We start from the raw sequence: 27,755 nt of genomic DNA on the forward strand, positions 1-27,755 counted from the left end.
CCAGTGGGACTCGGTATTGTTCTATTAGAATCTGTCCTTTGAAGAGGAGCCGGTAGTGATATTGGATAGGCAAGTGTGGAAGTTGAGATCAAAGGAGATAGCTTCAGTAAAGGTGAAATTGAGCAGTGTCCAGTTGAGGAGGCTACATGGGAGACCGAGGCCAATATGCATAGTAGATATCCTCAACTTTTTACTGACTCAGGTACTTTCCTTCTCCGTCTCTCTTTTCCGTTTGAGGACGAACGGTTGTTTAATTGGTATTTAATGTAACGACCCGTTTGGCCGTTTAAGCCCTTTTGACCCATTTACCCCATTGATCCTTCTCCTAGCTCCGTTAGAGTGATTTTAACCCGCAGGGATGGGTGGCATGGTTTCCGAGGTAGTTGGGACAGTCTTGATGGGATTTGAGGAATTTAAAAGCTTTTAAGTTGAATAGGTGAAAAAAAGTTGACCAATAGTTGACTTTTCGGTTAACGAATCTTTTTGGGATTTCGTCGGTTCCATTAGTTTCGGAAGGTCGATTATAATTTGGTAGGGTGTTTGGTTTGGTTCCTATCACAACCCAACTAGTGAGTCGAGCGGGCACCCACGCTAACCCCGTTGGTGGGTGAACCCTTCCCTTATTCAACATTCATTTCAAGCGTAGCAATAAGAAACATAAATATAGAAGCAGTCTCAATATATATATATATATATATATATATATATATATATATATATATATATATATATATATATATATATATATATATATATAAATAACTACTAGGTGAGGAGTAATACTACAAATGCCCCAAAATCTGGTCTAAGTACAGTACAAAAGCCACTAATTATACATAAGTCTGGAAATGTCAATTAACAAAGCCTGAAATACCGTCTCAGAACAATGGACAGATATCATAAAGAAGAGTTTTCTGAGCTACTGATCAGGAACATGGCTCACCCTAGAAACTCTTACTAAAAGCCTCCGGAAGATCACTCACGAGGTGTTGAAGTGGAACCTGTAGCAAACTCTGCACTCAGAAAAGAGTACAACAAGGTAGCATCAGTACAAACACTATGTACTGGTTGGTATCATAGGTCGACAACAATTAGTTCACATATATGAAGAAAGAATTAACAAGTAGGCATATAGCAAACAAGTACGTTAAAGAACCAGTCAGCAATGAAATCATCTCAATATCAATATCAAGTAAAACTCATCAATGAATAATGGATGTGAGAGTGAAATGCTTATGTAATGCAATGCACTGGCCAAACCTCAAACCTGTACACACACATTCTAAGGAAGGAACTATCGATGTCTCAATAGTCAAAACCCATGGGGGACCTGCAAATTCCATGTACTCCCTCGTCTCAGCAAGAAACCTTGGGCAGCGAGTATATCACATTCCGCTCCGGTAACAACCTCGGATCACGAATTCTCATCTCTTTCACATACAATCTAGCAAAGACCTCGGATGTTCCTTTGTCTCACTTATCATCATCAGTACCAAGTCACAGTTCATATCAAAGCATCATATGAAATGAGAGTGTATGCAATGCAAGATATCATAATCAACAACAAATCGAAATCAAAGTCTCATTTGTGTCTTATCATAAGCACACATCATAGTTCAAGCCTAATCTCATGATTCTTTCCCTATTCGTTAATAAGTGACATAAACAATAAAGATGAATGGATACACAAGTCACAACATAGCAAATAAGACGACAAGCCCAAACCATACAACAAGGCGACAAGCCCACAATCGACAACAACTAACCTAACAAAATTCCATCCTAACTTCATACCTGAAGGCCTAGCATGCTTTCCCCGTCAATATCTAACTCCTACATATGCTCACTAATTGGAGTCTAACCGAAAGGTAAACCGTAACCTACCTCGATGTCGAGCGGGTGCCACGAACTATCCAACTTGAGCCTTGCCTTCCGAAGAGCTTCTAAATGATCGAAGTCTATTCAATAACACATTCTATATATAAAAAATAGAGACTAACAATATCCATAAAGCTATAGTACTAATCGAATCGAAACAAATCTTTAATTGAAGAAAAATTGGGCCCACAAGGGTAAAATAGGAGTTTCGAGATTAAAATCGGTAACCCAACGTTTTAAAAGTTCAATACTATTCCCTAATTGCTAATTAGACTCAATTAACCATCAATTTTCCCATTAGACCGAAAACCCCCAATTTGGAATGAAACCCTAACTTTCCATAATCTAATTATTAATCAAAATTGAGATTCAAGCTTAGAGTCTAGTATTCACAAGGTTCCATGATTATATTAGGCAAGATTCACCAAATAAACCCATTTTAATAGCTTAAGACTCAACAATTCACAATAGGGTTTGTAAACCCATCTTGCCCAATTAACACCTTAAAACCACCATGGATTCCTTTCTAAGTAAACAAAATAACCACAAAGAAGTAAAAGGGAAATTACCCAATGAAGAAATCACCCCCAAGCTCTGTAAATTGCCTCTAGAATCTCTTAGGGTTTCAATTTGGTGAATGAATGAAGAATGGTTCGAATTGGGAAATAAAAGGGGTATCTATTTAGCAATAATCGCTTTCGCGCTCCCGCCTCGGCGGATGATCGTCCACTGAGGCGGGTTTTATTAAATGAGTCATTTCTCGAGTCTGCGGGCCAGTTCCCGCATGGGCGAACCCGCAGAGGCGGGACACCAGAAACCAAAAAATCTAGTTTTCACCAAGTTCCACACCAAATCCCGACATCCACCTGAGACCTCCCGGGCACAAACTGAACATGCAGACACAAGTAAAAACACGCTACGAACTCAACCATGGCCTTGGAATTCCCAACGGAGGTCACCTTGACCCGGTCAAGCCCCAAACGGCCAAAACCAAGTTTCCAACCCAAGGTACAAAACGCTCTCGAATGCCTCGGGAATCGAACCAAACATCCCACAAAGTCATAATCGCCCTCCGGACCTCGTGGAATCAACAAAACTATGAAAAAGGTCTTTTATTCAAAAGCCAACTATTGGTCAAAGGTTTTTCACTTTAAGGTCCTAACTTCCTCAAATCCTATCAAATCTCGCCCGATGACCTCAGGAATCATGTCGCCCATCCCCGCGGGTCTCTCTTGATGATCATTATTTGTGTTAACTACTTATCTACTCTATCTGTTAATCTTTTTCTATGTGCATGTGTGAACTAATCATTGTTGGCCTATGATAGCTACGCGTACGTGTGTTTTACTCATACTAATCTTGTTACACTTTTCTTTGAGTGCAAAGTACATCGCAGGTTCTAGTTCCTGTCCTCGCGCGTGATTGTAAGGCTTACAACTAGAGTTTCCAGGGTGAGCCATTTTCTAGATTCGCAGCCCGGAGGCTCTTATATATATATATATATATATATATATATATATATATATATATATATATATCTGTCCTTTCTTTTCCGAGACAGATTTTATTAGACTTGTTTTTGTTTTCTATTCAGACTTTGTATTTAGTTAGTAGTAGTGGCTCTTGTACTAGTTTCGGACCAGATTTTTGGGCATTTATGTATTAGTGCTTCTGCACTTATTGAGACTGTTGGCATATTATCTTCTTATTTTCGCGTGATGTATTTTAATTAAAATGAGTTAGATTAAGGGAAGGGTTCGTCCACCAGGGCGGTTAGTGTGGGAGCCCTAACGAACCACGAGTTGGGTCGTGGAAACTTTGGTTCCTAGAACTGCTAAGATGAATGTAGTAGGATCTAAGTGAGTGTAAAATGAAGTTAGATGGATCAACTGAAATACATAAAGCAAGACTAGTTGCAAAAGGCTATTCACTAGTTGAAGGGGTAGATTTTGAAGAAACTTTTAGTCCTATTGTAAAAGCAACCACTATAAGAACTGTCCTGTATGTTGTAGTTACTTAACACTAGTCCATTAGTCAGCTAGATGTTAAGTGTCACGACCCAACCCCGTAGGCCGTGACTAGTGTCCGTGCTGGACACCCAAACGTACCCAATAATCCAAACCAGCAGACTAGCAGATTATATAAATATAAAAGTCAGTCGACATTACTAGTGTCATAGAGGAACATATATAACACATGGAAGCCGATAAGGCTATCACAAATCATAGCAACCCAAAACATATACAGAACCCACATGTATGTCTACAGACCTCTACAGAACATAACAGAAACATAAGACAGGACAGGGCCCCGTCGTACCCATGAATAGCGTACATATATCCAACAGCAGCAGACTGTACCAGAGTATAGGCTCTGGACAAAAGAGCGCTCCAGAATAGCAGAATAGGTGTCCTAGGCAGGTGGGTCAGCAAATCTGTAGTCTGTACCTGCGCGGCATGAAAACGCAGCCCCCGAAGAAAGGGGGTCAGTACGAAATATGTACTGAGTATGTAAAGCATGGAACGTAGTAAACAAAGTCATAATCGGAACAGGAGGTACAGAAAAATGAACGGAATATCCAGATTAGCAAAATGCTGATCATAAAGCATAAATAGTACTTACAGGAAACGTATGTCATACCTGGTCCCATTACGGAACAAAATCATAACCGGAACAGAACGTACAGAAATGTGAGTGAGATGTCCAGAGTATCAAATGCATATTTTCAAAACATGAAAAGTATGTACAAAAACATATGCCATATCATATCCGGCCCCTGCCAAGGGACTCGGCAGACAGAACGTGGTCACCCCCCGACACTGGTGCCACAACACATAAGGATCAGAAAAGGGGAATAACCCCGTAACATAGCATATCATATCAGATGGCCATATCAGATCATATCAGAACAAGCGTACATGGCACAGCATACTCCACAAACCCATGTACGCGTATACCTGCCCCCTCACATCGAGGCACGGCGAACAATGCAAAGGATCACGCTTGACAACATATCCTGGCCCGGGCTCAGTGGGGGAAACATTGAGGCATCCACGAACGGAGTAGTGAGAAACTAAATGCACTAAAAATACCATAAATATATTTCCAGAGACTCAATGAGGCATATCGAATGTCAAATCAAATCAATGAAATCGGACGGAAACATAGTAAGTAAATTTAGATGTCATAACGGGTTACGGAGGCATAATCTATCCGAGATCGTTTTCAAGATTCAAAACAATTCATAAGACTTAATGAAATATTTAAAATAGTTTTTATTTAGTAGATAAAGGAGTAGTTAGAGTATCTCTAACGAAAACGCTCGAAGACAAGTCATAGACACATAAAGGGTAAAATTGGAAATAGTGGGCCCACCTCGGAACCAATGAAGCGGTGGGCTCAAATTACGTATTTTTAAGCTTATGGGGTCACCTACAAAGGTTCTAGGACATTCCATAACTTCCTAAGCAATTTGGGAAAAATTTTCATAATTTTTCATCAAAGCATACTTAAGGAATTCAATTCTATTGAATGAAAAAGAGACGATTTCAAACGCGGATTCCGATGGACAGAATATTCCCCGAGGCGTAAATCCAAGCCTAGTACATCTAGGACATGCCAAGAGAAGAATCGGGATAGCTTTACATACCTTTCTTGCCCTTTACGCTTGCCAAAACTCAAATCCCGTTTCGTCCAAAACCTACAAATGGTCACATTTACCAATTTACTATTCATAAGACTTAAAATTTCAACCTTAACCAATTCTTGTCTATAAAAATTTGAGCAGCATCTCCCCTATATATATATCATCCCCGAGGTTAAAACTCGGCTAAAACAACAACAACCATACCAACAACAATATATACAACATCAATAATCGACTAGGAACGCATTCTAGCGTAAATAGTCTTATTTTCCAAATAATGCGACAATTCCAAATCCAACTTTGCACTTACAACCCGATATCAATATTTTCATATTCACATACTAATATAAGACCATTCAAACATAAACCAAAAGTATTCCAAGCTATATATTCAATATTCAACAATTCCATCAACTTCCATATTCAATCCAAAATTCTTATATATGCAACAAAACCATTCCAACACATTTTCTACTTACTAATTCATCTCCAACAACAATCTACCACACGGCCAACATGGCTTCTTTCCAATTTCATCCAATTTTCATTCAACTTCCATTTCCAATACAAATTCCACAATAACCACAACTAGTATACAACTTAAAATTCAACTCATATATGTATACAACATATATACACCCATGGCTACATATATAATATATATACATACCCACTTTGCAAACTTTCATATTTCCATAAATTCTACTCATTTCTACATACTACAACACAAACAAACCTTCATAACATAAGAAAAAAGAATTGATTCTTACCTTGTTTTTATGAAAGTAGCAAATCCTTCAACATCTTATTGTTCCCATGCTCCTCTAACTCCAAACAAAATTATATTCGTGATTATGCGTTGCCCGGACTTCGATTAGTACTTCGTAGCTTGAAATTTCACTCACAATCCTCACTTTTATGTGAGATTTAGGCCCCTTTTTGTTGCTGAATTTTCTGGAAAATTTGAGAAGTTTTTAGATGATAAAAATGGGGTTTTGCCCCTTTTTATAAGGGCTGAAACGGCGTCACTGTAGCTACAGTACTGTAGCAGTGCTGTAGCGTACTGTAGCAGTGCTGTTTCTGCGCGACAGTTCAGTTTGTAGCGTCTATAATTCTCTACTCCGACGTCCTATCGATGAGTGGTTTGTTGAATCATAAACTAGACTTGACGAACTTCATTTTAGGCTTTTGAAACGCCTTAAAACTCCAAATATGCATAGAGATATACCCCTCCAAAGTTGACTAAAAATTTGTCCGGCATTTCTCAAATTTTCGTCGAACTTATTTTCTTCAACTTGCTCGATCTCAAAATATTCCGAAACCCTCCATACATGATATTTATCACTTATTATACATGATAATGACCATATTCTTGTGTTTTAAAATACTCTTTCCCGATGACGACTTACAAGATCATAATCATCCATTATTTAAACAATATACTTAATAATGCCTCATTCCTCATACTCCAAAGTTGTTTTAACTAGTCGTAACTCGACATTCTTACATTCAAATTTAACAGTGTTTCTTCGAAGTACGGGGTGTAACATTAAGAATGTATTTTTGCATGGACATCTTGAGGAAGAAGTAGTCAGCCACCAGGTTGTGTTGATCGAAAATATCCAGAACATGTTTGTCTATTGAAAAAGGCACTGAATAGTCTCAAACAATCTCCTAAAGCTTGATTAGAGAGATTTAGTCTATATTTGCTTCATCTTGGATCAAATGCAGTAGGGTTGATTCATCTATATTTACTCTTCATAGTTCAGAGGCAACAATACTGCTATTATTGTATGTAGATAACATAATTTTGACAGGCAGCAATCCAAAGCAAACAGATGGTGTTGTGAAGAAGTTGGGCACTGAATTTTCCATGAAGGACCTTGGACAGTTGGACTTATTTGTAGGAATTGAAGTAACCTACTTCCCACGAGGAATTCACTTGAATCAAAGCAAATATGCAAGTGATTTGCTTTAGAAAGTGGACATGGCCAATGTAAAGGCAGTTCATACTCTCTTAGCACAGAAGTACACTCTACAAGAAGCTATTGGCAGTTGATCCCTCAGTATACAAAAGCATTGTAGGAAGCTTGCAATACTTGACATTGACCAGACCAGACATAACTCATGCTGTAAATCTTGCTAGCCAGTTCATGTAGAATCCCAACTCTCTGCACTTTCAGGCTGTAAAGAGGATACTAAGATATGTAAAAGGAACCATTAGTCATGGACTATGTATTACATCTCAGTCTTCATTCAGACTATATGGCTTCTCAGATGTAAAATGGGCAAGATGTGTAACAACAAGAAGATCCACCACTGGCTACAACATATATCTTGGTGAAAATTGTGTATCCTGGTCTTCTAGGAAGCAAAACACAATTGCAAGGTCAAGTGCAAAGGCTGAGTATAGAGCTTTAGCTGCTACAACAGCTGAGCTCACATGGATAACTTATATTCTGCAGGATATTAAAATATACACAAGTCTGCTCCTACACTGTTTTGTGACAATATGAGTGCACTGTACATGACTACAAATCCAGTTCTACATGCTAGAACTAAACATGTAGAATTGGATTATCATTTTGTTAGAGAAAAGGTAACTCAATGACAGTTAATCACTCAGTTTGTTAGATCCGAAGATCTGCTAGTTGACATTCACACCAAGGCTCTAGCAAAGGACTTGTTCAGATTCTTTAGAGACAAGCTAAGAATGGTGAACTCACCTCCAATTAGCTTGAGGGGAACTGCTGAAGAGCATGATAAATATCACGATAAGATCCCTTAGGATAAGTATATCTTATTGTTAAGTTGTGATAAGCTTAAGTATTGCAGTTAAGGTTGATGTATAACTCTATCACCTTCATGTATTAGAAGTACAATATTAGTGTTCTGTACGAGTAGTGTATGTGTATAAATACACTACCATCGTACCTGTAATTTGCATAAATTAATACTAAGCCGTACGCATTTTTCATAGCCTTAGATTTCTCAGTCGGGAATCGTCATGAAGCGGGTGAATTCCTTTTGTCCAAAGTCTAGATATCCTCATAAGAAGCAGAGCGTTTTCTCTCTTGGATAGCTAACCTAGCTGCCATATTCTTGTGGAGAAAAAAACCTCTTCTTTCATACGCCCATAATAGTGTATTTATACGTTGTAGGTAGTGTTTAGTAGGAGGACAAGCTAATATATGACTAATTAGTACACCTTATGGGTGGACTCACCCAATAGCTATTTTCAACAATACTGTTAAATTTGAAATAGATGCATAGAAAAATTACTCAATGAGCAGATACTATCCTAGTTTTACCTGCACATAATATTTACACCAAACTATATCAACTTATCATAATTAAGTGACAGTATATAATAATCATATGTTAAGTGAGAAAAGTCTGTAGCCATATTTATTAAGTAATAGTATCACATAATCATATGTTAAGTGAGAAAAGTCTGTAGCCATATTTGTATATAGCAGTCTTTCCTTCAATACGTACGGTGGAAAAATTGCAGTCATTAACATTGAAACATCTTCTTTCTTACGAAAAATTCATTATAAACTATGTTTTATAAACTTGTGACCAAATATTATTCGTGAAATTTTCAGAAAAAAAAAAACATTTCAATGGAAATACGTATTATTTCCCTCAACATCCCTATCGGAAAAGTATCTTCTGCTCGAACCCATGAAAGTATAACTATTAGCTTAAATTAAGCCATAAAAATTAAACATTTAGTGGTATATGCATTTTGGACCTATTATTTTTTTCGTAAAAATCATCTAAATTTACTAATCTAAATTAGTAATTTTATCTTTTAACATCATATTAAAAGAACACGTTTAATGATTGAGATATATCTCTAATAACTAATTTTCCTGTTTTTTGTTTTGATTGAAATTGAATAACTTCATGTTTGGTTATATAAAGTATGTCATAATCATTTTGTTTTATTTAGATCAAAGGCACCGAAAGTTACAAATGGAAGATCACATGTTCTACCATTATTTGAAAAAGATATCCACTATTATTATTATTATTATTATTATAGCTAAGTCTAATAGCAGATAACTTTTTGTTACCACTTAATAAGGCTCTTTTAGCCATGCACTTGGTCACTTTCAAATAATTTGGTGAAACAACGTGGCATTGGATACGTTTCCTATAATTAAGGCATATATGAATAAGTTCAAAATGGACAAGGTTAGGTTGATGTCTTTTCTGATGAATAATAAGCGAAGGATAGGTGAATATTATTCAAACAAAAAATGACTTTTTATTAGACATAAGTGAAAAGTAATTAGACCAATCATTCTGACATGTCGACAACTTCTAAATTACCTTACAATGTAAAACAAAGGGAGAAAGGCAACTATAATATAGAATTAGTTTAATAAAAAAAAAAAAACTTGATAGATAATCCAAAGATTATAGCTTGGTGTGACAACCTGCCACGTCATCATGACACTTAAGCGCCACGTGGAACTAATTTTGCCAAGAAGCTTATGTGTACAAAGGAGACTAGCATTTGTGAGGTGATTCTAGATCTATGGAGAGCATAAGCTCTAGATTCTTATGAAAATATCGAGGAAGACTTTCTTAGAATTTCATGGAACGTCCTTGGAATACTCTAGTTGTATAGATTTCTAGAATAGGGTCTTATTTCTAAATATGTAGGGACTTGTATAATAATTATAATTTACATACTAATCCCTAGGTGAGTAGTACAAATAGGAGGGTCATTCATTTGTAAAACCCATTAAGCAAAATCAAGAAGTTCTCTCTAATAAAAACCTTCCTTTAGCAAATTTCTCTTGTTTTCCTTAACTATCATTCTCTTAGGGCTTGTTTGGAAGGCCACCTGCTAATTGGAATTGGTGTAATTACTAGGGTCATAATTACACAGCCTAGTAATTACACAGTAGTGTAATTATAACGACATGTTTGTTTGTAATAACGTAATTACTATGTAATTACAAGCGTGCTGTTTGGTTGCACAAGTGTAATTACACAGTTAGTTTAATTTTAAAATATTTGAAAATATATTAATTAATAATCATATATTTGTAACTATTCTTTTCCTCACATCGGATTCTGAACTGAAAAACGGAAGCTTTCAAGGAAGGAGATTCTAAGACAAACTGGCTTGCTCTGTGGTGGAAGGAAGCCAGGGAGAATTGAAAAATATTGTAAAAAATAATTGATATATATTTTTCAAATTAATAATATTTAATTTTAATTAATTATAAAACTTAAAAGAAGACTTTTTTTTGTGTGATAACGTCATGGATTGGATATTGACAAAAAAAAATAATATTTATAATATAATGCCATAACATTATTCAAATGTTTGACACAAAAAATTCATCAAATGTAAGTGAAAAATAAACAACATGCAATGTGAAAGCAAATAACTTAAAATTGAAAATATAACCTAAATTCAAAATCCAAAAGAAAAAGTTTAACATAATATATTATGTCAAATTCTAACATTATATAAGTATGTTCCAACACAACTTAAATAAATAATTCAAAAGAAAGAGAAAATATAAGTCTATAACCTTATTCACATCAAAATTCTACTTTAATAAAGTCGCTCGTTATATGCCAAGTTTGTTAATGACTCATTCTTTTCAACATTAAGAGGTGTAGTTTCAAAAATTAGAATAATAACACGGTTATGCTAAATGAATAAAATAATAAAAAAAAATACGAGCAATTACATGGAACTACAAGAAGTAAATGTTCGGAATGAGAAAAAAGAAAATGAAAAACAAATAATATACAAAGAAAAATACATTTTAAAAATTAAAATAATAGAAATAAAAAATAAATTAAAATCAAAAGAAATAAAAATAATAGAAATTAAAATATATTAAAAATAAAAAGAAATTAAAATAAACAAAAAAGAAACAAACTAAAAAAGTAACTATGTAATTACAGAGTGTAATTACACCCAATTCTCAAACCCCCTCCCCCCCAGAATTGGATAGTGTAATTACACCCTCTCAATTACACCAAATTCTCATATAACTGTGTAATTACTTGGTCAAACAAACAAGCCAAACTATGTAATTACACCCAATTACATCCAATTCCAATTACCTGGGTGGCTTTCCAAACAGGCCCTTAGCGATCGTAGGTGTAGCAGTAAAGGCTGACTTAGCATAGCAAGATCGTGAGCAAGTTGTGCAAGAATATGAGTGAGTTGTCAAGTGCCGCACGTACGCGAAGACTAAGGACGTGACATAGGGCTAAAAAATAAATTAAAAATAACGCGTGAGTTAAGACATGATAAGGGAAACCGATTCACTTCATAATGAGTCTTTTGGTCCTAATCCTACAAGTCAATAATTGGACTTGGTCATAATGGGGTTGATGAAACTACGAGAATTGTTGAGTCATTGACGGAATTGTTGTAAATTAAGCTAAAAGAGTAACAATAGTAAATGATGAAAATAATAGAAATTAAGAGAGACAAGAGAGGAGAGATTTCTTATTCATCCAAAATGTGTTGAAGTACATTCCATATGAAAACTTATGCCTCTATTTATAGTGCTACATATGCATTCAATATATGAGATATTGGAAGAACCATTATGATGGTGGAAGATAATGGAAGAATCATTAAGATGGTGGAAGATAATGGAAGAACCATTAAGATGGTGGAAGATAATGGAAGAACCATTATATTTGTGTAGTGGACATCCATACTTAATATTTCATAACACTCCCCCTTGGATGTCCATAGATGATGTGCATTGTTAAAATCTTACTAGGAAAAACCCTGTGGGAAAAAGTCCTAGTGAAGGAAAAAGAGTACACATATCTAGTAATACGCTTTGAGAGCTGCCTTATTAAAAACCTTACTAAGAAAAACCCAATGGGACAAAACCTTGGTTAAGGAAAAAAGAGTGCAGCACGTATTTTCTCCCCCTGATGAAAAGATCACTTTAGTTCTCGAAGATGACGCATTCCAATCTTGTATATCAGCTTCTCAAATGTCGAGGTTGGTAATGCTTTAGTGAACAGATCCGCCAAATTATCGATCGAGCGAATTTGTTGAACATCTATCTCACCTTTCTTTTCAAGATCATGAGTAAAAAAGAACTTTGGTGAAATATGTTTTGTTTTATATCCTTTAATGTATCCCCACTTCAGTTGAGCAATACATGCAGCATTGTCTTCGTACAATATAGTTGGAATATCCCTTTTCAAAAGAAAACCACACATTTCCTGAATATGTTGAGTCATTGATCTCAACCTAACACACTCCCGACTAGCTTCATGAATGGCTATTATCTCCGCATGATTTGAAGAAGTGGCAGCTATTGTTTGTTTCATTGAACGCCATGATATAGCTGTACCTCCATATGTAAATAAATAGCCTGTTTGAGATCGGGCTTTATGTGGGTCAGATAAATATCCTGCATCTGCATAACCGATCATATCTGACTTGGATTCATAAGAATAAAATAATCCTAGATCAATTGTTCCTTGAAGATATCTGAATATATGCTTAACACCATTCCAATGTCTTTTTGTTGGGGAGGAGCTGAATCTTGCCAATAAACTTACTGCAAAACATATATCTGGTCGGGTATTATTAGCTAGATACATCAATGCCCCAATTGCACTGAGATATGGAGTTTCATCACCAATGAGCTCTTCATCATTATCCTTAGGTCGAAATGGATCTTTATTTATGTCAAGCGATCTCACAACCATCGGGGTACTCAACGGATGTGATTTATCCATGTAAAAACGCTTTAAAACTTTTTCAGTGTATGTTGATTGATGGACAAATATTCCATTTGTCAAATGCTCAATTTGTAGGCCAAGACAAAATTTTGTCTTACCTAGATCTTTCATTTCAAATTCTTTCTTCAAACACTCTATAGCTTTTGAAAGCTCTTTAGGAGTGCCAATGATGTTCAAGTCATCAACATACACAGCTATTATGACAAATTCAGACCCATACCTTCTTATAAAAACACAAGGACAAATAGGATCATTTTTATATCCTTCCTTTAGCAAATATTCACTAAGAAGATTGTACCACATCCGCCCTGATTGTTTCAATCCATATAAAGATTTCTGAAGTTTTATTGAACAGGTTTCCTGCGAATTTTTGTATGCTTCGGGCACTTTGAATCCTTCAGGGATTTTCATAAGAATTTCTTGGTCCAATGAGCCCTATAAATAGGTTGTGATAACATCCATCAGTTGCATATCAAGCTTTTCACGAACTGCCAGATTTATTAGATACCTGAAGGTAATTGCATCCACCACAGGAGAATATGTCTCCACATAATCAATGCCAGGCCTTTGTGAAAATCCTTGTGCCACAAGTCGTGCTTTATATCTTACGACTTCACCTTTCTCATTTCGTTTTCGCACAAACACCCATTTGTACCCCACTGGCTTGACATCTTCAGGTGTTCGGACTATTGGTTTGAAAACTTCACGTTTTTCAAGTGAAGTCATTTCTGCTTGAATTGCATCCTTCCATTTTGGCCAATCATTTCTCTGTCTACATTCATCAACAGATTTTAGCTCAAGATCCTCATCTTGTTGCATTATCTCAACAGCAACATTATATGCAAAAGTATTGTCGACCACAATATCATTTCGGTTCCACCTTTTCCCCGTCGAGACATAACTTATCGAGATCTCTTCACTATTATTATTTTGAAGTATCTGGACCTTCTCTGTGGGATTATCATTTATTATGTCTCGGGACTCTTCTTGAGCAATTTCCCTCACATGATGATCATCTTGATCATTTATTTCTTTTCTTTTTCGAGGATTTTTATCCTTGGAACCGATTGGTCTACCACGTTTCAGACGTGGCCTGGACTCATTTGCATTAACCGTTTGTCCTACTGGGACATCAACTCGAACTGGAGTATTTACAGCTGGAATATGAGATTTAGTAACTCTTAGAAGATTAGTAAATGCATCTGGCAGTTGATTTGCGACATTTTGCAAATAAATCATCTTTTGAACCTCTTGCTCACATTGATTTGTTCGAGGATCTAAATGAGATAGTGATAATGCATTCCAATCTATCTCCTTTTCCAATTGCTTATGTTCTCCCCCTAATGTTGGGTATACTGATTCATCAAAATGACAATCAGCAAATCTTGCTGTAAATAAATCTCCAGTCATCGGTTCTAAATATTTTAAAATTGAAGGAGATTCATACCCAATATATATCCCCAACCTTCTTTGGGGACCCATCTTTGTGCGTTGTGGTGAAGCAATTGGAACATATACCGCACATCCAAAAATTCGAAGATGGGAAATATTTGGCTCTTGACCAAAAGCCAATTGTAATGGGGAGAATTCATGATAACTGGTTGGCCTTATACGCACAAGTGCTGCTGCATGCAAAATAGCATGTCCCCATACCGAAACAGGAAGTTTTGTCCTCATTAGCAATGGTCTAGCTATCAATTGTAGGAGTTTAATCATTGATTATGTCATACCATTTTGAGTATGAACATGAGCAACCGAATGTTCAACTGTTATTCCCGTGGCCGTACAATAATCATTAAAGTCTTGAGATGTAAACTCACCAGCATTATCAAGACGAATTTTCTTTATTGCATTATCTAGAAATTGTGCTCTTAACCTTATTATTTGAGCCAACAATCTCGCAAAAGCCATATTGCGAGTTGATAATAAGCACACATGTGACCATCTTGTAGATGCATCAATCAAGACCATATAATATTTAAATGGTCCACATGAAGGGTGAATTGGCCCACATATATCACTTTGTATACGTTCCAGAAATGCGGGGGATTCAATCCCAACCTTAGTTGCTGATGGTTTAATAATCAATTTTCCTTGAGAACAAGCAGCACAAGAGAATTCCTTAAATTGAAGAATCTTTTGGTTCTTCAAAGTATGCCCATGTGAATTCTTAATTATTTTGCACATCATACTAGAACCGGGATGGCCCAATCGGTCATGCCAAATGATAAAATCATTAGAATCATTAAACCTTTTATTTACTACAACATGTGTTTCAACCGCACCAATACTTGTATGGTACAACCCGGAAGAAAGTGCGGGTAATTTTTCATGCACAAACTTTTCCCCAGCTTTCATTGTAATAATATAAAGGTACTCAAACTTTCCTTCATTGGCAGTCTCAACATGATAGCCATTTTGGCGAATAACCTTGAAACTTAATAGGTTTCTTCGAGACTTGCTGCAATATAGTGCATCACTAATAGCCAATATTATTCCTCCAGGTAGTAATAAGGTCGCTTTTCCAGAGCCCTCAATTAATTTTGTACTACCAGATATTGTATTAACACAAGCCCTTTTCATAACCAAATGAGAGAAATATTTCTTTTCTCTTAATATAGTGTGAGTTGTAGCACTATCCAAAAGGCACATATCTCCATTACTCATCTTGGATCCAATTAAAGACTGGAGAATTTTATTTATCTTCATAAAAACAAAAATACATCGTAAGAAATACGGAAACTAACAATATAAAACTTAATTACTAATCCTTGAAAATAAAACAACATAGAGAACTTAAGTACTTATCGAAAATAAAACAACATAAGGACAACTTAAAACACATAAATAAAAATAATAACATAACACATTCCCCAGTGAAACGATCAAATCTCAATTTTGATCTCCAAAGAAGTCTTCAACTTCCAAATGAGTAATATCATCAAGCCCATCAAAATCATCATCTTTCAAAGCCAAATTAGCTTCAACATTATCATCATATTTTCGTGAAGGCCCTGCCTCATCGTTATTTTTAAAAGTCATGTGTGACTCCACCCGGGCATTAGCAGAAGAGGCACCACCTCTATTTGCCTTTCTTTTGAAGGAATTTTGATAAAGCCTGACAAAATGTTCAGGCGCCCGACATTCATTTTTCCAGTGACCTTTCAAACCACAACGATGACAGTTGTTCCTTGAAGGATTTCCTTGATAACCCATATTGTTCTCTCTTTTATGGTGACCACCATCACGACGATTATTATATCGTCCCCTGCCCCTTCCACGCCCACGCTCATTATTATGGCCCCGATTATTTTGTCTTCTTTCAGTTGGGCCATGTGTTGCTACCACATTCGCTTCCGGGAATGGAGCAGTTCCAGTGGGACGTGCTTCATGATTTTTCAATAAAAGGGTATTATGCTGCTCAGCTACAAGAAGACATGATATCAAATCAACATGCTTTTTAAAACCCCTTTCACGGTACTGTTGTTGTAATACCAAATTTGAGGCATGAAAAGTCGTAAGAGTCTTTTCCAACATATCCTCGTCAATTATATTATCCCCACATAATTTCAATTGGGACGTAATTCTATAAACAGCAGAGTTATAATCACATACAGTTTTAAAATCTTGTAACCGTAAGTGAATCCACTCATAACAAGCCCTGGGCAATACCGTTACCTTAATGTGGTCATACCTTTCCTTCAAGCCAGTCCACAATTCAAGTGGATCTTTCACTGTCAGGTATTCAACTTTCAATCCTTCATCCAGATGATGACGAAGGAAAATCATTGCCTTCGCTATGTCTTGACTCGATGTTGTATTATTTTGAGTAATCGTGGCACCAAGACCTTTGGCGTCTAGGCGCATTTCAGCATCGAGTACCCATGATAGGTAATTCTTTCCGGAGATATCAAGTGCCACAAACTCAAGCTTTGACAAATTCGACATGATGATCAAAACCATCATAAAAATATTTGAGTTAGAAATAATTAAATAACATAATCTCAAAATAGTATTTTTATTTCCACGAACCAATAACCCTTTTTCTTCCACAAACAGTATGCACAACCAAAAGTAAAAATTACTCGTACAGTTAATATATCATGTGTGTTTTAATCCTCATAATCATTTTGCAATGTCTGCTGAAAAACATTGAAGCTTAGATATTCTCGATGCACAAACATCTTCTGTCCTATCTAAATAAATTAGGTGGGCTAAGTTTAGACGGGCTAATCCTTTCATTCGATTTTTTTTTTGGTATATCGGACCATAAAATCTTATGGGTGACAAAATTTGTGAGCATCTGCATACATTATATATCGTCTATCACTAAAGGCAGGTACATCAAGTAAGAGTATATTCAATCCACATGCTCAATCTACAAAGAAATTATGCAATGATTTGACAGTTACACTAATTCAGAACCCAAAGCTTCCTGAACGATTAAATTTTATTTTTAGTTCCTTCCATCGGAATACATAACATTCTATGCAGGGTGTTAGCTACACGCGAAGTCAAAAAGCAACAGAATCACAAAGATTGTTTAACATACTACTTTCTAAATAAAATACATCAGGCATGAAGTAACAGAAAGGTGGGAAATCTAACAAATTACAGAAGTTGGCTCACTATTTGTCATGTGATATATGTAAAGCTAGTTATGTCCCTTGATGTCATCTTATAGTGATGTTGTAATTATCAGTTTTAAAATTGACATGGTGAAGTGCTGGCCAGCCCGTGCTATGATATGTTGTCCATTCTGCATTCTCTATTAGTTTTTCTGTCTACTTTGACATTTCTTCTTGGCGTGGTTTATCTATATCACCGAGTACGGCTGTTGTTTTTAGATGTTCTAGTCACTGTTAATTTGCTTAGCTCAGTCTTGTTTATGTCACAGAAAGATCACAAGTCACAAACCAAATGTAAGTATGTTTAAAACAAATAAATTTGCCACTAAATATTTATCGAATCTTAACAGATAAATAAGACTTCACCTAAAAGAAAACCGAACTCGAACTAACGATGCAAATAGAATTAGAGAGCTTCGTGCTAATAACGTGTTGTAAATTAAGCTAAAAGAGTAACAATAGTAAAGGATGAAAATAATAGAAATTAAGAGAGACAAGAGAGGAGAGATTTCTTATTCATCCAAAATGTGTTTAAGTACATTCCATATGAAAACTTATGCCTCTATTTATAATGCTACATATGCATTCAATATATGAGATATTGGAAGAACCATTAAGATGGTGGAAGATAATGGAGGAAGCATTAAGATGGTGGAAGATAATGAAAGAAGCATTATATTTGTGTAGTGGACATTCATACTTAATATTTCATAACATGAATACATATAATGTTGTACAAATAGCAAAGCAATGAAAGTTGAATTGTACTTTTATATAAGATAGGATAAGATTAGATCTGAATGTTGGTTTGTATTTGTTATAGCCCGTATCTTGTGTGTTTGGAAATTCCAAAGTCGTCGTGGAAAGTTAAGGGCGAGACCATTTTCAAAAATTATTTTAATGTACAAGTTGGTTATGGATATTATTTATGAATATTATTGTATGGAAATATTGAGAAAGGTTAAGGGTAAAAAGAGAAACTCACAAAATGGTAAAATGGTAATTTCACAAGTATTCAAGAAAATGGAAGAATTCCCAAGGAAATAAAAAAAAAAGGAGCATGTGACCATTTTATAAGTGAAGGGGGCAAAGTATAAATATGGATGGACTAAAGTGTAAAAGGGAAGACACTTGGTCTTCTTTGACCAAGTGAGAAAAGTCAAGCAAAGAAAAGTAAAAATCAAGAAAATGGAAGAAATTTCTAGAGAGGGATCATGTGGCTATATTCTTATTTTGAGGGGCCAAATTATAAATATGGAAAATTGGTGGAAGACATGTATATATATAAATATAAGAGTCATCTTTTAATGGAAGGAACTAGAAAGGAAGAAAGAAAGAAAAAGAAAGAAGAAGAGAGGGAGAGAGATTCGGCCATGGTTGGCCATGGAAGGTGACCAAGATTTTTTTTTTTATATTCTTCTAGCCTTCCTACTAAATGGAAGGTCCTTTACAACACGGAAGAGTTGTTGGAGCAAGAAAATCCTTCACTTGAACAAATCCATAACCTTGACTAAGAGGAAGCTTGAGAGGAAAAGGTAAGAACTTAACCTTCTTTTATATGTTATGGGTGATTATGAGTGTGGTAGAATGAATAAATCCATGAAATTCATGAAATATGAATATGTATGGTGTTTGGCCGAAAATGTGTTGCATGGTATAAAAAAGATGAATTGATTTTATTTTGGTAGTTGGATTGTGGTGTTGTGAAATCCATAATGTAAAATGAATGAAAAACCATGAATGTAATATGTTGGAATGGTAGCCGTATGGAGTAGTGTTGGCCGTGTATATATGTTGTATTGAAGAGAAGATTGAGTTAATTCTATGTAGTATGTTGCTTGTTGTTGTAATGTATAGAAACCATGGAAAATTTCATGAAAATATGAATGTAGTTGTTGTAGCCGAATGGGGTATGCTTTGGCAAGTTGTGGTGCCTTAACTCTAATTGATATTTTAGTGTTGTTGTTATGGATTCTATGATGAAAAATGAGAATTTAATGATTGAAAATGAAGTTGGAGTCGGTTGTAAGTTGTTGGAGGAGATAATGTGATTTTCATATAGTTCTTGTGTTATTGTGGTTAATGTTGTCAATGTGCGGAATGTTGATGTAGTTTATGAATTTGGAAGGTGTTGGACGAAATAATATGTTGATTAAAGTGCTTTGAAAGTCATATGAATTGAATTGAATTGAATCGAGTTGAATTGAATTGAATAGAATTGAATGTTGAAGTGTTGCTAAAATGATTGCTAGTATTGTTGTTGGTTTGGCCGGGTCAAATTCCCGGATTGTTGTTGATTGAAATTAGTCATATTAGTCATAATTGTAGATTTTGGCGAATTTGGAACGTGAATTTGGAGAAGCGTAAGGAGCGGAAAAAGGAATGTAAGGCTTCACCCTTTCTTCTTTGGCATGTCTTAGACATAATAGGTCGAATACGAGCCTCGGGGACAACTCTATTCTCCGGAATCCGCGCCTAAAGTTTTCTTTTTTTCAATCAGTAGAATTGAACTAAAAAGTGTGCAAAATGTTGGAAGAATTTCCTAAACCTCTAGAACTCGCATAAATAGGACCCGACTACCCTAAAACCCTCACAAGTAACGCCATGACATGTAACATATGTAAATTTTGTATGCCGCCTCATTTGACCCGAGGTGGGCCCATGGTCCCCGGATTTTCCTTATTGTTCCGTTTGATTTATTTTGAAGCTGAATCCAAAAGAAACCTTCGATCCTTATTCCATTACCAAATGACAAGTACTGTACCTATCCCAACGAGAATACTTCCATGACGATAATGATAACGATAATGTCAGAAAAGAGAATATGCCTATGATAAGTACGACAAGAATGATTCCACGACTAAGGGCCTTGAGCTAAAAATCCAATGTGAATATGAAAGTGTTATACTAGTTCTTGAACCTTAATTTTATTCCGTAGCTATGACACTAGTTTCTAAAAGACTTCAAAGAATATGAATTGACGGATATAATGCCCATGATTTCATTCTATGCTCTCTCTTAAGGCTATTTTCCGTTGGTAGTCTCGCCTTAAAATACTCGTTCCTTCAAGGTGAGACAAAGTGACCATGAGTATTCCATAATGTAATCGGAGGTCACCGACCTTACGTCACTCCGATGGACACATGACTTCTTTGGGCTCTCATGCATGCCAGTTGTATGACATATGTATATGAATGTGAATATGTATATGTATATGTACATGGGGAAAAGGGGGAAGGGCCACTGTTATATCACCACCTGATTCAGCTGGATTTCGTCCCGGACGCGGGATGCCCGGACGCGGGATATGGGAGAGCCGGATACGGCGTCTGTATTTATGATATATATATATATATATATATATTGGGACACTGTTGGGGAGGGGGGTGGGAGAGCCGATGTACTCGGCGTCTGTGAATGTAAATGAAGGACACCGTTTTCTGAAATGTTCTGTTTTTCTGTATATGTAAATAAGAAACACCGTTTCCCTAAAAAACGAAACTAAGCATGCATGACATCTGCAGAAAGGCATTCCTATGTACAGGTTACATCTGTTCCAAGATAAGCTCCATATGTCTATTCTGTTATTATTCATACTGTATATTCCTTTATTATGTCACTATTCATGCCTTACATACTCAGTACATTACTCGTACTGACCCCTCTTCTTCGGGGGCTGCGTTCATGCCGCGCAGGTACACCAGCTGAGCCACAGTTATCATAGAAGATGTTCCAGCGGAGTTGGCAGGCTCCACTTGTTCTGGAGTGCTGCCGAGTCAGAGTATATGAGCTATGGTGTTTGTTCAATGTTAGAGACTTTGCAGACAGAGTCATGAGTATAGAGTGTCAGCTTGGTAGACGGCTTCACCCGTCACAATGTTATTACGTTTCATGTCGCGGGTCCCATATGATGATAGACATTACTTATGAAAAAAATAATATTGGAGGGCTTACCATGTATTTATTTCTTAATTGATACAAGAGTTTATCTATGTAATAAGAGTCAGCGGGTTCGCTCGGCTCCAGATATGGGGTCGGGTGCCCATCACACCCTAGTAAAGTCGGGGTGTGACAAAGTGGTATCAGAGCAGGTCGGTCTAAGGGGTTGTCTGCAAAGTCGTGTCCGGTAGAGTCCTGTTTATGGGTGTGAAGCCGGCCACATTTATAAACAGGAGGCTGCGGGGCATTTAGGAAATGTTGACCTTCTTTCTGTCTTAGATCGTGCGATAGAGCCAAGTCATAGAAAATAAGATTCCTTCTACTAACCGTCGATGTTCGCAGACGCCTAGTGGCGACGAAAGAAGACAAGTGACGAGATGGCAAGTTACAAAGGTAAGCCTGGATAATTGTTCTGTTACTTGGAACTGGAAGTTCTGATGGCTGAATATGTCATATAGCCGCGTGTTCTGTGAAGTACTGTCGGTACTTGCTACGTACGGATTTGGAAAAGTAAGAATGGAAAAGGAGGTCTGTCAGAATAGATACGCCTAGTAGGAAGAGACGGGGGCAGAAGATACTGTAAACAGGTAATAAGTGAGATGCGTTGTTTCAGAAAGGTTATGGATTTGGGCGTGGCAACGAAGGTGAGATCGCTACCATCAGGAATCTGGAAGTCCAGGACAGGAGGTAGCCATACACACAGGCGGAAGATGAACATCGGGAGCCAAAAGGGTAAAACGGTAATTATAAAAGAAAGGACGTGTTACGAAAATGTTTCGGAGCCTGTAAGACTTCGACTTGCCCCATAACAGGTAATAGAGGTCATGTGAGGAAGCTGACGCGAAAATATCAGCATTAAGACACCGAATTCCAGCGAAGTTTTTAGGTTAAGCGTGCTCAGGTGGGAGCAATTCCATGATGGGTGACCCCCCTGGGAAGTTGGTAAGAAATTTTATAAATTGAGACATAAGAGACAAACGAAAAGTTAGGGTAGTCTAAGGAAAAACTAGAGTGTATGGGATGGTTGGAGACCACAAGGAGGTACGTAGGACGCGACAAATTAGATTGGTGAAGAGACAGAAAGTGCATGGCAGCCCGGGAATTAAGATAGGCTTGAATAGCATTTGGGCGTACTTTGTGGGATAATTGATAGTAATTATATACATATATATGTGAAGATGTTGAATATTTCAAAATGATTGTATAGGTGAATCTCAGAGTTCCAGTAACCGACACTATGACAAGGAAGGCATTAATTAGAAAAAGGAATCGAAGCCCGAGTGATAGCGAAAGTAAATGGTACTGGTGCTATAAGGTAAGATGTTAGTGCTTCTGGGACAGATTAAGATTGGAGAATCTAATACAGTAATAGTTGGAAAGGAAAAGGGGTGAGTTAATGGAGAATAAGGAGACTAGAGGGCACGGAAGGGTCAACGATAAGAAATCGCAGTGAAAGAAAAGTAAGAAAAGGTAGTGAAGGAAAACCTGAGAGAAACTATCGACGAGACACGAGACTACTTGGGCCAAGAATTTAAAAAGATAGGTGTGAGAAGGGATAGAGTGTGGCAATATAGATCAAAAGGGAAAAATGAGGAGTTTAAGGATCGATTCCAATAAGTAGGGCCAAAGGAATAGTTTCTAAGTTTAGAACCCATATGAAGACATAGCAAGAGAAGGAAGATACTCGAAGGCGGTCAGCATATAAGGGGTCCCCTAAAGGGGGGGAGACCATATTAGACCTAAAAAGGAATTGCAACACTATCAAGTGTCAAAAAAAAAAAAAAAAAAAAGGAAATCTATTGGCTTGAAATCAAAGTTTAAAATATGTCGGCATGTCGCAAGAAACTTGGGAGAAGAGTAGAAGCGAAATAACAATGAGTGTAGTAAGAGATAGACCTGCGGATAAAGAAATAGCCTACGACTATATTGGATCGTCAAGTAAGGATTGTGTACTAAGACATGACTACTGTTAAGGTGCGGTGACGAGACAATAATAGAAAAGAAAGGACTCGGAAGGAACAAGGATAATGAGGTGACACAGTAAGTTAGCAAAACCTATGACATGGAGCAATGACTCATGAAAGGTCAAGGAGTTTGATTATAAGAAAAATAAGGTAAAGGATAAGGAACGAGCATGATGGAGAGAGCAGCTATAAAAGAAACCCATGACATGGAATGAGGACTCATGTAAAGATCCAGAAGTTTGATAGCAAGGAGAATAGGATAACAGATATAGAATGGACATGGAGAAAAGGGCAATTATAAAGGAACCCCCTTCCGAAGTGCTACAAGACCCCACAAGGTCAGTTGAACATTCGAGGACGAATGTTCTAAAGGGGGGGAGGATGTTATAGCCCGTATCTTGTGTGTTTGGAAATTCCAAAGTCGTCGTGGAAAGTTAAGGGCGAGACCATTTTCAAAAATTATTTTAATGTACAAGTTGGTTATGGATATTATTTATGAATATTATTGTATGGAAATATTGAGAAAGGTTAAGGGTAAAAAGAGAAACTCACAAAATGGTAAAATGGTAATTTCACAAGTATTCAAGAAAATGGAAGAATTCCCAAGGAAATAAAAAAAAAAGGAGCATGTGACCATTTTATAAGTGAAGGGGGCAAAGTATAAATATGGATGGACTAAAGTGTAAAAGGGAAGACACTTGGTCTTCTTTGACCAAGTGAGAAAAGTCAAGCAAAGAAAAGTAAAAATCAAGAAAATGGAAGAAATTTCTAGAGAGGGATCATGTGGCTATATTCTTATTTTGAGGGGCCAAATTATAAATATGGAAAATTGGTGGAAGACATGTATATATATAAATATAAGAGTCATCTTTTAATGGAAGGAACTAGAAAGGAAGAAAGAAAGAAAAAGAAAGAAGAAGAGAGGGAGAGAGATTCGGCCATGGTTGGCCATGGAAGGTGACCAAGATTTTTTTTTTTATATTCTTCTAGCCTTCCTACTAAATGGAAGGTCCTTTACAACACGGAAGAGTTGTTGGAGCAAGAAAATCCTTCACTTGAACAAATCCATAACCTTGACTAAGAGGAAGCTTGAGAGGAAAAGGTAAGAACTTAACCTTCTTTTATATGTTATGGGTGATTATGAGTGTGGTAGAATGAAGAAATCCATGAAATTCATGAAATATGAATATGTATGGTGTTTGGCCGAAAATGTGTTGCATGGTATAGAAAAGATGAATTGATTTTATTTTGGTAGTTGGATTGTGGTGTTGTGAAATCCATAATGTAAAATGAATGAAAAACCATGAATGTAATATGTTGGAATGGTAGCCGTATGGAGTAGTGTTGGCCGTGTATATATGTTGTATTGAAGAGAAGATTGAGTTAATTCTATGTAGTATGTTGCTTGTTGTTGTAATGTATAGAAACCATGGAAAATTTCATGAAAATATGAATGTAGTTGTTGTAGCCGAATGGGGTATGCTTTGGCAAGTTGTGGTGCCTTAACTCTAATTGATATTTTAGTGTTGTTGTTATAGATTCTATGATGAAAAATGAGAATTTAATGATTGAAAATGAAGTTGGAGTCGGTTGTAAGTTGTTGGAGGAGATAATGTGATTTTCATATAGTTCTTGTGTTATTGTGGTTAATGTTGTCAATGTGCGGAATGTTGATGTAGTTTATGAATTTGGAAGGTGTTGGACGAAATAGTATGTTGATTAAAGTGCTTTGAAAGTCATATGAATTGAATTGAATTGAATCGAGTTGAATTGAATTGAATAGAATTGAATGTTGAAGTGTTGCTAAAATGATTGCTAGTATTGTTGTTGGTTTGGCCGGGTCAAATTCCCGGATTGTTGTTGATTGAAATTAGTCATATTAGATTTTTGGGGATGGTGTATTTACAGGGGAAGTGCTGCCGAAATTTCGGCAGACAAAGTGTTTCTTTGAGAATCAACTTTCAAATGCTTTAACCAAGGTTTGGTAAATGTGACCTAATTGTAGATTTTGGCGAATTTGGAACGTGAATTTGGAGAAGCGTAAGGAGCGGAAAAGGGTATGTAAGGCTTCACCCTTTCTTCTTTGGCATGTCTTAGACATAATAGGTCGAATACGAGCCTCGGGGACAACTCTATTCTCCGGAATCCGCGCCTAAAGTTTTCTCTTTTTCAATCAGTAGAATTGAACTAAAAAGTGTGCAAAATGAGGTGGGCCCATGGTCCCCGGATTTTCCTTATTGTTCCGTTTGATTTATTTTGAAGCTGAATCCAAAAGAAACCTTCGATCCTTATTCCATTACCAAATGACAAGTACTGTACCTATCCCAACGAGAATACTTCCATGACGATAATGATAACGATAATGTCAGAAAAGAGAATATGCCTATGATAAGTACGACAAGAATGATTCCACGACTAAGGGCCTTGAGCTAAAAATCCAATGTGAATATGAAAGTGTTATACTAGTTCTTGAACCTTAATTTTATTCCGTAGCTATGACACTAGTTTCTAAAAGACTTCAAAGAATATGAATTGACGGATATAATGCCCATGATTTCATTCTATGCTCTCTCTTAAGGCTATTTTCCGTTGGTAGTCTCGCCTTAAAATACTCGTTCCTTCAAGGTGAGACAAAGTGACCATGAGTATTCCATAATGTAATCGGAGGTCACCGACCTTACGTCACTCCGATGGACACATGACTTCTTTGGGCTCTCATGCATGCCAGTTGTATGACATATGTATATGAATGTGAATATGTATATGTATATGTACATGGGGAAAAGGGGGAAGGGCCACTGTTATATCACCACCTGATTCAGCTGGATTTCGTCCCGGACGCGGGATGCCCGGACGCGGGATATGGGAGAGCCGGATACGGCGTCTGTATTTATGATATATATATATATATATATATTGGGACACTGTTGGGGAGGGGGGTGGGAGAGCCGATGTACTCGGCGTCTGTGAATGTAAATGAAGGACACCGTTTTCTGAAATGTTCTGTTTTTCTGTATATGTAAATAAGAAACACCGTTTCCCTAAAAAAAAGAAACTAAGCATGCATGACTTCTGCAGAAAGGCATTCCTATGTACAGGTTACATCTGTTCCAAGATAAGCTCCATATGTCTATTCCGTTATTATTCATACTGTATATTCCTTTATTATGTCACTATTCATGCCTTACATACTCAGTACATTACTCGTACTGACCCCTCTTCTTCGGGGGCTGCGTTCATGCCGCGCAGGTACACTAGCTGAGCCACAGTTATCATAGAAGATGTTCCAGCGGAGTTGGCGGGCTCCACTTGTTCTGGAGTGCTGCCGAGTCAGAATATATGAGCTATGGTGTTTGTTCAATGTTAGAGACTTTGCAGACAGAGTCATGAGTATAGAGTGTCAGCTTGGTAGACGGCTTCACCCGTCACAATGTTATTACGTTTCATGTCGCGGGTCCCATATGATGATAGACATTACTTATGAAAAAAAAAAAATATTGGAGGGCTTACCATGTATTTATTTCTTAATTGATACAAGAGTTTGTCTATGTAATAAGAGTCAGCGGGTTCGCTCGGCTCCAGATATGGGGTCGGGTGCCCATCACACCCTAGTAAAGTCGGGGTGTGACAGTATTAGATTCAAATAGAGTAATAGACAAATCTATGAACTGACGATACACTTGAGGAGATTGGACACTTGTTTGCTAATCAAACAGGCTCTACTACTAGCTTGCTTTGTGAAAACCTTGGCTTATATATATAAATAAAATAATATTAAATATATTTTTTCGTTGACCAAAATGCCCTTTCTCTTTTTTTTTTTTGGGTTTGGTGGGCAGGGGGTGGGGGCTGGGGATGGGGGGAGGGAATCTTTCTTTGTATGAGGAAGGAGGGGCAAACCTTTGTTTAAGGGCCTGTTTGGCCATAAATATAAAAAAA

The 27,755-nt window shown here is 36.7% G+C and overlaps 1 protein-coding gene and 2 long non-coding RNA genes across 3 annotated transcripts; 1 reads left to right on the forward strand and 2 right to left on the reverse strand.

Annotated features, from left to right (window-relative positions):
• Window positions 1-3,262: 3,262 nt before the first annotated feature.
• Window positions 3,263-8,503, forward strand: LOC132615920 (uncharacterized). The gene is made up of 2 exons (XR_009572890.1): window positions 3,263-3,329; window positions 7,342-8,503. It is a non-coding gene; the product is annotated as an uncharacterized LOC132615920 (long non-coding RNA).
• On the reverse strand, window positions 3,991-6,768 carry LOC132614817 (uncharacterized). Its single transcript, XR_009572454.1, has 3 exons — window positions 6,295-6,768; window positions 5,528-5,578; window positions 3,991-4,325 (listed from the first exon to the last, which is right to left on the reverse strand). It is a non-coding gene; the product is annotated as an uncharacterized LOC132614817 (long non-coding RNA).
• A 7,674-nt stretch (window positions 8,504-16,177) lies between the features above and the next one.
• Window positions 16,178-17,233, reverse strand: LOC132612996 (uncharacterized). Its single transcript, XM_060327059.1, has one exon. It carries the CDS (start codon window positions 17,231-17,233, stop codon window positions 16,178-16,180), a length of 1,056 nt encoding a protein of 351 aa, XP_060183042.1.
• Window positions 17,234-27,755: the final 10,522 nt, after the last annotated feature.

Source organism: Lycium barbarum, chromosome 10, assembly GCF_019175385.1.
Source record: "Lycium barbarum isolate Lr01 chromosome 10, ASM1917538v2, whole genome shotgun sequence".
Lineage (NCBI taxonomy): Eukaryota > Viridiplantae > Streptophyta > Magnoliopsida > Solanales > Solanaceae > Lycium > Lycium barbarum.